Source organism: Pygoscelis adeliae, unplaced genomic scaffold (assembly GCF_000699105.1).
Source record: "Pygoscelis adeliae isolate BGI_AS28 unplaced genomic scaffold, ASM69910v1 Scaffold456, whole genome shotgun sequence".
Taxonomy (NCBI): Eukaryota; Metazoa; Chordata; class Aves; order Sphenisciformes; family Spheniscidae; genus Pygoscelis; species Pygoscelis adeliae.
The window spans coordinates 443,164-452,798 of NW_008825007.1; the positions used below are offsets into that span (position 1 = coordinate 443,164).

Below are 9,635 nucleotides of genomic sequence, written 5' to 3' on the forward strand. Positions count from 1 at the left end.
GGTCCCAGTATATTCGGGGTCATGTCGTCCGGCCACGGTGGGAGTGCACAGGATTGTCCCCCCAAACAAGCGACTTGTGCAGGGGGTGGACTTCTCAATGCCAAGTTCACGCTGCTCTTTCTTGGACAAAAGTGCTTTGTGTGCAGTGTGCGGGCGTTGGCATCGCTGAAGGGGGAAGGTCCTGCCGGAGGCTCTGTCCCTCTCGGCTGTCTTTCAGGGTCCTCGAATCCCTGTCCCATGTCAGCCTTGGCCTCGCTCTTGCAGTGAGTAGGGTTTGAGCCAAAGCACCCTGGGGTCATCCCTCCTCCCCTCCTGTCCTGCCTCATTTTTCCCCCAGGAGCTGGTTGGGATGATTTCTGGGTACTATTTACCACATTGACCCTGACGAGGTTGGAGAAGCTGAGCTCCTCTGCGTGCCCAGCTCCAGCTTGGGGTTGTGCTTATGGTCAAGTTACAAACCCCGGAAGGCTGGGGTTAGGGGTGAAATGCAGATGCTCCGTCTCTGGAGCCTGCAGGCAGCCTGCCCCGGAGGCAGGATAGGGGCAGCGTCTCCCTGGGCAGTGTGGTCGGAGCCACCCGTGGGGGAGAACAGCTTTGGGGTCCGCAGCCTGTGGGAAGCTGTGTTACACCCCATGGTGGAGTGCGAGCATCGCTCCCGTCCCTGCACGCTGCCCTTCGGCACAGACCTCATCTTTTGCTTTCTCTGCCTGCAGGTGGCTGGAGATGCTGATAGTCTATCCGAGGACAAACAAGCAGAATCAGAAGAAGAAGAGGAAAGTAGAGCCCCCAACTCCCCAGGTAACCCCAGGGACACACACACTGTCACCCAGTCCCTTGCCTCCCTCTCAGGGCTTTGGCATTGCTCTGCTCCCGGGGAAGAGCCCCCCCAAACCAGCCGGACCAGCGGGCTGCCAGCCCTCTGGTGCTGCCTGCGTGGAGGGCGAGAGCTGGGGTGAGACAAGGCAGCAGGACGGCGTGAACTAATTCCTGGTCATCACTTCCCAGGGTCACACGCTACTGCTGCTGCTGCTTTCCTGGCTGCTTTGGGGCCACATTTCACCCCCCGGGCGCTGTCTTGTGGCACCAGCCCTGCATGCGCTGTCCCGGGAGCGGCTGCAAAGCCTCGTGGTCCCCGTGGAGGACCGGGGAGAGGTGCTGGCCGTTCACGGGCCATTTCGGCAGAAACAGGATGAAATTCCGTTGGGCTCCGGTTACCCGCTTTGAGATGACCCCAGAGATAATGGGAATGAAAGGAAAATACTAGAGGCCAGGGCCAGGCTGGGAGCTCCGGGGGCCGGAGCCGGGCTCTCCAGGGACCCGGCGGTGGCTTCGTGCTCACTTTGACTATAAATGGTAAAAAGCGGGGCTGGCCGTGACTCACTCGTTCCTGCCGGGCTCCCACGTGGCCGGAGTGGGGGAGAATCCCACAGATGGGGATCGTCACCCCAAGGCCACCCTCGTCCCTCGCCGGGGCTGAGAACAGCCACGTCCCTGAGGCCGCCTGACCTCCGGGCGCATGTCCCACCGCCGCGGGGGACCGGCTGGGAGGGGGGCCCCCGCCCAGCCTCCGGCCGAGCCGAGCTGCGGCACTGGGGAACTGAAAACAGCACCGGGACTCCCCTGAGCCCCGGTTTTCAGGTCCCCTTCTATGAAGTCCCCAGGATGGTCCTGCTGCAAACCGGGCCATGGGTGGGTTTTGTACAGTGTTTGTTTGAATCAAGTTCCCACCGCTCCACCAGATAAAGAGTTCTGGGCAGTGGGAAAAGAAAACGGAGGGAAGATGATCCTTTTTTGCACACCAAGCTGGAAGTCTGAGCCACCCCCTGCCAAGGGCTGGGGTCGTCACAGCCCCTTGAGTGCTGGCTCTGGTGATGCTCCAGGGAAGATGCCTCCTCTGTCCATGGCCAAGAGCTGACGTGTTAGGCGTAGCCCATCCTCAAGCCCCAGGGAGGGGGCTGCCACATTCGGGGCGCCCCAGCGAGCTGATGCAGCAGGGCAGGGATGCTCACCCCATCCCTGGCGCAACACTAAACCCAGGCTGGGTTCAGGAGGGGGACGGGGCGGAGAGGAGAAGGGGCTCAGCGCCAGAAAAACATCATTCCGGGTTACATTTCGTCACCATGGCAACTTCTTGGAAACCGTACAGGATCCAAGCTCCTGAGCACCAAATAAGGGAAGCGGCTGTGGGAAGGATGCTGGCTCCCCGTGGGTGGACGGGCTCCCCAGGTGCTTTGGGATGGGGAGAGGATGGAGCCTGGTGGCATTTCCCCCCCCCCTTGTCTTGGGGCGGACCACCCTGCTTGCTACCCTCCGTCCGCCCTCTCCATCCCATCACTCCCGGCCCCGTGGCACCAGAAAAAGACTCAAATTCGCTTTTGCAAAACCACCCTCCACGCGGGACCTGCTGCCGGACGGATGCTGCGCTGTGTTGGGCACTCACGAGCAACCTGCAAAGGCAGAAGAAGCATCTTTCCTCTGCATTCCGAATTGTACCGATGCAGGAGGCTGGTCAGGGGAAGGAGAGGGGATGCTGGGGAGAAAATCAGCACCAAATCCCCCTCTGTGAAATGGCTTCTCCTGAAGTTGGCTGCTGTTCAGCTCGCTCTCCATGTGCCGGTGGAGAAAGCCTGATTTCTTTCTAAAGACAGCCGCCCATTAATCCAGCAGCAGATCATGTCTGAGAGCCGCTCAGGGAGGGACGGACACCTTTGTGATTTTAAAAAAAACCTGAAAACAACGGATATTTCTGCTGTTTCTTACTTCGCACGTAGTTTTTCCTTGTCTGTGCTACAGCAGAGCTTGGCTGCAGCCAGGTGCTCCTGGGCATCAGGGCCATTTTCAGCTCCCCCCATCATTTTGCATCTTCCCCCTGCAAAATCACTGGGGTGGGAGCAACGCAGGCGAAGCTGGGAATATCCAGCTGCAGATTTTTGGACAGTCGTTAGGTGCAATCCTAGAGGTGTTTTCACCTTTGCTTTGCAAGCAGGTTGCGGTCTTAGGGGAAAAAGGGCAGGTTTCTCTTGCAGCTTTTGCCATCTCCAGCAGAGCGGTGCAGGCAGCGGGAGAGACTGGGCTTGCTGCCTTTGCCTGCCTGCTGTCTCTGGGAAATCGAGACAGGATTTGGGGCTGAAATGTGGGATTTGAGGCACTACCCTCTGTTGCAGGACGGGTTTGCACAGGGGTGCGGCAGGCTCGGGGAAGCAGAGCGTGCCCAGACATACTTAATGCAACTGGAGGCTGGTTTTGCCAATTTTGGTGCACGCTCTTTTTTGGAGCTGTTCATACCGCTGAGCGGCAAAGAGTTAATTTCTCTGCTTGCTTACAGACCACTTTTTGGCCCTCATATCTCTGTCTAATTAAATACATATCTACAAATAATTATATGGGGGTGTGTGTAAGGAATATATAAAAATATATATCCTGAGCTGGCGATTAGCTTTGGATCAATGAATGAGAGAGTGGTTGAGGTTGGAAGAGCCCTTGGAGATTGTCTGGTCTGACCCCCTGCTCAAGCAGCATCCCCCTCGAGCAGGATGCCCATGAACTCTGGATTGTTTACCTCCAACACTGCATTCCTTTAGAGTGAAATTTCCAAGGGGATTTTTTTTAAGAATTGAGGTCATTTACTGCTTGTTGTGGCTGTGCACGGAGCCAGGACCTGCTCCCTGGGAGATCCCCCGGCGGCCTGTGAATGCCGATTTGGAGGTGCAGGGCTAAAACCCACCGGCGGCTCTGCTGACGTGGGAGGGGGGATGGAGGGGATGCTCCTTGCAGCCCGTGTCCGCAGCCCGCGTCCCCAGCCCGTGGCTGCTGGCTTGGGCACTCCTGGATTCCCCCTGCTCTGTGGAAAGGGAACAAGCAGCCGGGAAACTTCCCACAATCTGGAGGCTTTGGAGGGGGGTTAATTGTCATTGATTTATTGGTGGCTTTAAGGAAAATAATCTCCTAATGCAGAGGCTTAATATGACAACAGCAAAACATCTGCTCGTGAACAAAGCCAAACCCTAAACGAGTTGTGAAAACTGCTGCCTCTTCTGGGGCGTGCACCGAACCTGGGCTGCCCTGGCTGCGGCCACCAAAATGGCATCATCATCTGATGTACTCCAGAGCCCCTCGTTAGCTAGAGAAGCATTTAAGATGATTGGTATTGTTTTAAAATAGCATAAAGCTCAATGCAGTGCTGTATTTCCTTTTTAAAAGAAGCAGCCTGTTAGGTAACCAAAGCACCCGGGAGGAGTACCAAAGCGCCGGTTGGGGTTTATTCTTTTTATCAGTGGCCCGTAGCAAACCAGCTGTGACAAACAAACAATGCAGCTGCTGGTGGCAGGGAATTAATTTTCTCCTCCATCCCCTGTCCTTTAGCTTGATTTCTATTTTTTTTTTTTTTTGACGTTAGTTATAACACTGAGAAAATTCAGTCCTGGCAAATGGGACCTGGGAGAGAAGCCTGGTGTTGGTCTGTATTTGTGAAAGGCAGCGGCTGCCCGTGAGCCAGCCCGCAGAGGGGCTGGGGGTGCGCAGAAGGACTGGGGACGTGGAGAAGGATCGGGGACATGCAGAGGGATATGGGGGATGCTGTGTTTGTTTGCATCAATTACAGAGGATGCACTGTCACCCCAAACTGGGTTTTGGCGGAGGTGAGGGGAGCATTTCCAGGTTCCCTGTGAGTCAGGACCCAACAGACCCGTTCCTCTGCTGGGTCTGCAGCGTTGCACATGAATTCGGGTGCATAGCCCCACGCATGCACCGGGTGGCTTTTGGGAAGAGCTGCTGTGCTAGAGCGTAAGCGGAGCCTCACGGCACCCTGAACGCCGGGGAAGGGCCGGGGCTTTGCTCCGCTCAGGACTGGGCTGCGCGAGCACGAGATGAGCTTTTCCCGAGGAGTTACGTGTCGGTGGCTGCAGCGTCCTGCGCGCCACGCAGGGAGGGGCAGTTCCTATCCGAAAACAAAGCCAGTGAGCCCCTCTGCTGCCGCAGCGCCCGGCCGAAGGTCTCCTTCGTTTGTCGGCTCGCCTTTGCTCTGGATCTTTTCCCAGCTGGATGTGTGGGGAGGTGCGGCCGGTTTCGGGAGCCCTCCCTGGGGAGGGACGGTGAGGGATGTTTCCTCTCTCGCTGTGAGAGGGGCGATGGTCCCTTTGGCCGAGGAAGTCCTGACCCATCCCTGCCGCCGCGCTGCCCTGGGGCAGGGTTTCCACCTGTGAGCTTGTCCCCTTGGGAAGGAACGTGGTGGTGGCACATGGCTGAGCAGCCCCGTCCCCGTCACATCACGGCACGCGTCATGGGCAGCACCCAAGCCGTGTGGGACCCACACCTCTGGGGACAGCCCGATGGGGACCCTGGGTGCGGTGCTGTGGGACAGACCCCTCTAACCCCGCTGTTTCCCCCATTCTCTTTAGGAACCTGGTCCTGCTAAGATGGCCGTGACCAGCAGCAACATCCCCAGCGCGGAGAAGGTCCCTGCCACCAAGTCCACGCTTTGGCAGGAAGAAATGAGGGGCAAAGACCAAGTGGATGGGGGCAGCAGCATCAGCCCGGTGCAGAGCCCGGTGCAAGGCCAGGCCGGGGCTGCCAGCTCCCTGAAGGATCCCGTGCTGGACAGCAAGGAAGGTGAGGGATGGGGGTGCCAGCACTGGTGTGACGCTGCGGTGACCCGGTTCGGGCAGCTGAGCTGGCAAATAAAACACCATACAGGAAAAAGTTTTCCGCAGGTTCGGTTCCCGGAGCATCCCAGTGAGGAGGGGGGCCAGCCTATGTCCCTGCTGTGTCGTGCGGGGACCTGAGTGAGACCTTACAGGCTGGAGTTCAGGAAGGAAAAAATGTGCATCACATGAGGGAAGACCACACAGCGTGGGGCCCAATCCTGCCCTGGCAGGGAGACAGGGCTGCCTGGCCTCACAGGCGGTGTTGCCCTTGTGCAGGGGGGAAAACGAGGGGGAAAACGCCTTTTCTAGCCCCTCCGCATCCCCACCTGGGGCACTCAGAGGACGGAGGGCCATGCTGTGCTCAGCCCGGCTGTCGGGGCTGCCAAGCCCTGAGCACTGCTTCCTCCTCCGGCCCCTGCATCAGGGCCCTGTTTACATTTGGTCTCCCCGATGAGTCCCTGGAAGGCGCCGGGGCCACGGCATTGTTCTCCCTGGAACAATAGGGGCTGGGGACTCTTCCTGCCAGGGCCGTGGACAGGTCCCACACGCTGCGGCCATTTCCTTTATCTGCCCGCTCGGATGGGGGATGCTTTCCGCCTGCTCCCCGCTGCCAGGAGCGAGGTGTCCATCGCCTTGCACCTGCAGAGCTGTGGTCGATGCCGGGTGGGGAAGGACAGGGATGGAAATGGGTGCAGAGTGGTTACCGCGGCCGTCCATTTCTTGGTTTGAAGGTTTAGGTTTTTCAGCTGTGCAAGCCCGACCCAAGGGTTGGACCAGCTCCCTGCAGACTGTCCCACCATCTCCGTGGGCATGATGGATTGTCAGGGTGGAAAAGCCAAGGGTGCAAGAGGTGGCACAGCATGTGGCTGGGGCCCAGGCGTCTCTGCTCTCGTTTCCTGCTCCCATCCAGGGTGGAATCAGGGCGGTTTTTGTTAAAAACGGAACTCAGACTTGAAAGCAAGCGTGGTGACTTTTCTGTCCCTTAGATGAGAGCTCCATGAATGGAGACCGGATAGACTGTGGGCGGAAGACGCGTGTCGAGAGCGGGTACTTCTCCTTGGAGAAGACCAAGCAAGACTCGAAGCTGGAAGAGCAGCAGCTGCCGCCCCCGCCGAGCCCACCCAGCCCCAGCATCCCAAACAACAGGTACAGTTATCCCAAATCGCCCTCGCAGGAGCATGCCCAGCCCTTTCCTTCCCCAGGTACCCGATCAGGCGACCGAATGATTCACAGCTTCTCTCTGAACTCCTTGGACTCGAAGAGCAGTTGCCCCATGCACAAGGACTCCAGCAGCAGAGATGTAGGAAGGGGAGCTGAAAAATCGGGGCGTCCCCTTTCTTTTAAAGCCAGCCGGCAGTACACCACCCTGGCCGACGTTCCCAAGGCCATTAGGATCAGTAATCGTGAGGCCTTCCAGGTGGAGAGGAAGCGGCTAGAGCGGAGAACCCGGGCCCGTAGCCCTGGGAGAGAAGAAGTGGCCCGGCTCTTTGGCAATGAGAGAAGGTAAGGGATGAGTGGCTAATCTCCTCCTTGCATGCTTGCAACGGCAGCGGGGCTGCGTCCCCGCCGCAGCCCTGGACGGAGCAGGCGGTATTTGCCGGGTGAAGCCCCTTTGTATTGCAGTGCTCTTGGGTTTAAGGATGCCCACCCACACCGACCAGGCGGTGGGATGTCCTTAGTAGTGCCAGCAGGCAGGTGTCACCCCGCCTGGCTGCTCTGGGGACAGTTCACCGAGGTGGGTGATGTTCAGTGGCCGTATTTGCAAGCAAGGCCACCCTCCCCATCCCCTCCCTGGTACGGCACACGCTGGCAGCTGGCACCATTAATTAGGTTAGCTCTCTAAATGGTGTTAGTGCTGGGTGCGTTACGCAACTGCCTAATGAGCTGAGAGGTTTCAAAATGTCACGGCATTAATCTGGGAGAGGAGGCGGGTGCAGTGCAGAGGCAGGGTGCAGCGGTCTGCAAAACAGCTCAGTGCGGAGGAGGACAGGGAGGGCGTCCGCACACACGCCTGCACCGTGCACCGGCGTGCTTGGTGCTCTCTGGGCGAGGCGAAGGATGGGCTCGACTTGCCCTGGGAGAGACGCATTTGTGCGGTGAGGGCAGCAGAGCAAACCGGGAGACAGGCCCCGGGCGAGAGGGCCGCCTGCCAGTCTGATTTTCTTGCCCTGGTTTTCCTCCGGGCATGTTCTCTCTCGCACGGTTTCAGCAGGCGCTTCTCCTGTGTTTTTTCCCAGCCCCTAAAGGACTGTTTTCCAGCCTGGCTTCCTCATGCCAAGAGCTGGGAGCGGGTCTGGGGAGGGCGGCACAGCTTTGTGCCGGTGCCACCGGTTGGCAGGAGGATACCAAACCCAGCCCAGCCTCAGCAGCGTGCACAGCGAGTGCATGGGGATAAAGGAGAAGAGCATGGATTTGGTTTTCTCTGCCCCAGGAGCTGGGTGGGAGGAGAGGGATGCCACGCAGGTCCCCTGGCCACCTTGGCTGGGGACAAGGCTGAGGAAAGGCTGGGGACTGCTGGTTTGCAGGCTGAACCGGTGCAGTGTGCTGGCCCAGGTGTGGGTGAGATCGTGTCCCCGCTGGGTTTGCTTGCACAGGACGCTCTGGCCAGCGCCTGCCCCAGTGTGAGAGGATGGCGTGTTCCTCCGGTGCCGACAGTCCCTTGCTCCAGCCCTGGGGGTGTCATGCAGCACTGGGATCCAGCACCGAGCTAGGATGTGCCAGCCGAGGATGGGGAGGAGCAGATTTACAGGCAGATAATGGGGCCCGGGAGAGGATACTGCTGCCAGAGACTGTCCTTTTTTAATGTCAGCCCCACTCATTGCCTGCTGACGGGTGCCTTTTCCCAGGGCAAGTCTGTTTTTCCCAGCCCAGCTGGGCTCCTGGAGCTGTTAACAGGTTTTTATTGCTTTATCAGTATGGGCAAAAATTCCCCTATGATGTCAGCTCAGGGCCTTTATCAGAACAGGTCGGGTGTAGGGAGAGGAGCGGGCGCTGCACCAGGCACAGAGGTCTTGCTGCCCGTGGGGCTGAGCCCAGTCCAGCGTTTGGGAGGGGGGTGATGGCAGAGAGCAGGGCAAGGGGTCCCCATCTCCCAGAGGGTTTGACCGGGGATCGCAGCCGGAGGAGCGTGCCGTGAGCAGGGACGGCTCAGCGGGCGGCGTTTAGGGACGGGCACGTTCGCTTTCTCCGCTGGTAACCTGGGAATTGCCCCGTGCAGGTGGCTTGGGTGGAGAGGCCGTGTGTCCCGGAGCTTGGGTGGACTCGGCAGGGCATGGAGAGGCAGTCCAGCGTTGCACCAGAGAATTAACATTCGCCAGCACCCGTCTTGGCTTGGCTTGGCTGCTTTTTAAATTTGAGTTCACTTAGTCCATGTATCCCTATCATTTTTCTCCTCCGAGCTCAGGCTGTGCTGTTTGAGGTTGAGCAGATACAATAACTCACTTCCATGCTGTGGGGTCAGGTTTTTCCCCCGGGTTTAACACCATTTCTAATAATCCTTCTCAGTAACCCACTAACACCTCCGGGAACGCTTGCCTGAAATCACTTGCCTACATGCCAACCCCATAGGTGCCAGCCGAGCATCGTTGTTCGGCCTTTCATCTCTCAGTGCGGCCAGACGAACTTGCTCTGATTCTGTGGTGTTTTCGGCTCTTCCTCCTGTTTTCCATTTATCCACCGTAAATCAGTGTGTGTCAGAGCTATGATGGAAAAGAATTATTTTAGGTACCCAGTGCTGCATCCTGAGTAACACACCTGTAGGCTTAGCTCCAGATAAAGCTGTTTTTCAGGCTTCTTGTCCTGTTTCCTTATAGGAAGAGATATTACATGACTTAATGTCCAGGACTGTGCTGGAAATTTTCCATGTTGACCATTTATACCTGACGCTGACTCCACGCCCCGTGCAGACGTCTGAGCTCACAGCCACTCAGAAACATGAATCAGAAAACAGGAGATAATCTCCATGATTTTGGCGCGTGTGGCAGAGCAGCGGAG

At 58.1% G+C, this 9,635-nt stretch overlaps 1 protein-coding gene across 1 annotated transcript in view; it reads left to right on the plus strand.

Moving 5' to 3' along the window:
* LOC103918805 (myosin phosphatase Rho-interacting protein-like) overlaps window positions 1-9,635 on the plus strand; it is an 85,738-nt gene that overhangs the window by 42,430 nt on the left and 33,673 nt on the right. The window contains exons 5-7 of the mRNA XM_009326218.1: window positions 714-798; window positions 5,397-5,607; window positions 6,629-6,788. Coding sequence (XP_009324493.1) covers window positions 714-798; window positions 5,397-5,607; window positions 6,629-6,788 — 456 coding nt within the window. The remainder of the gene's footprint in view (window positions 1-713; window positions 799-5,396; window positions 5,608-6,628; window positions 6,789-9,635) is intronic.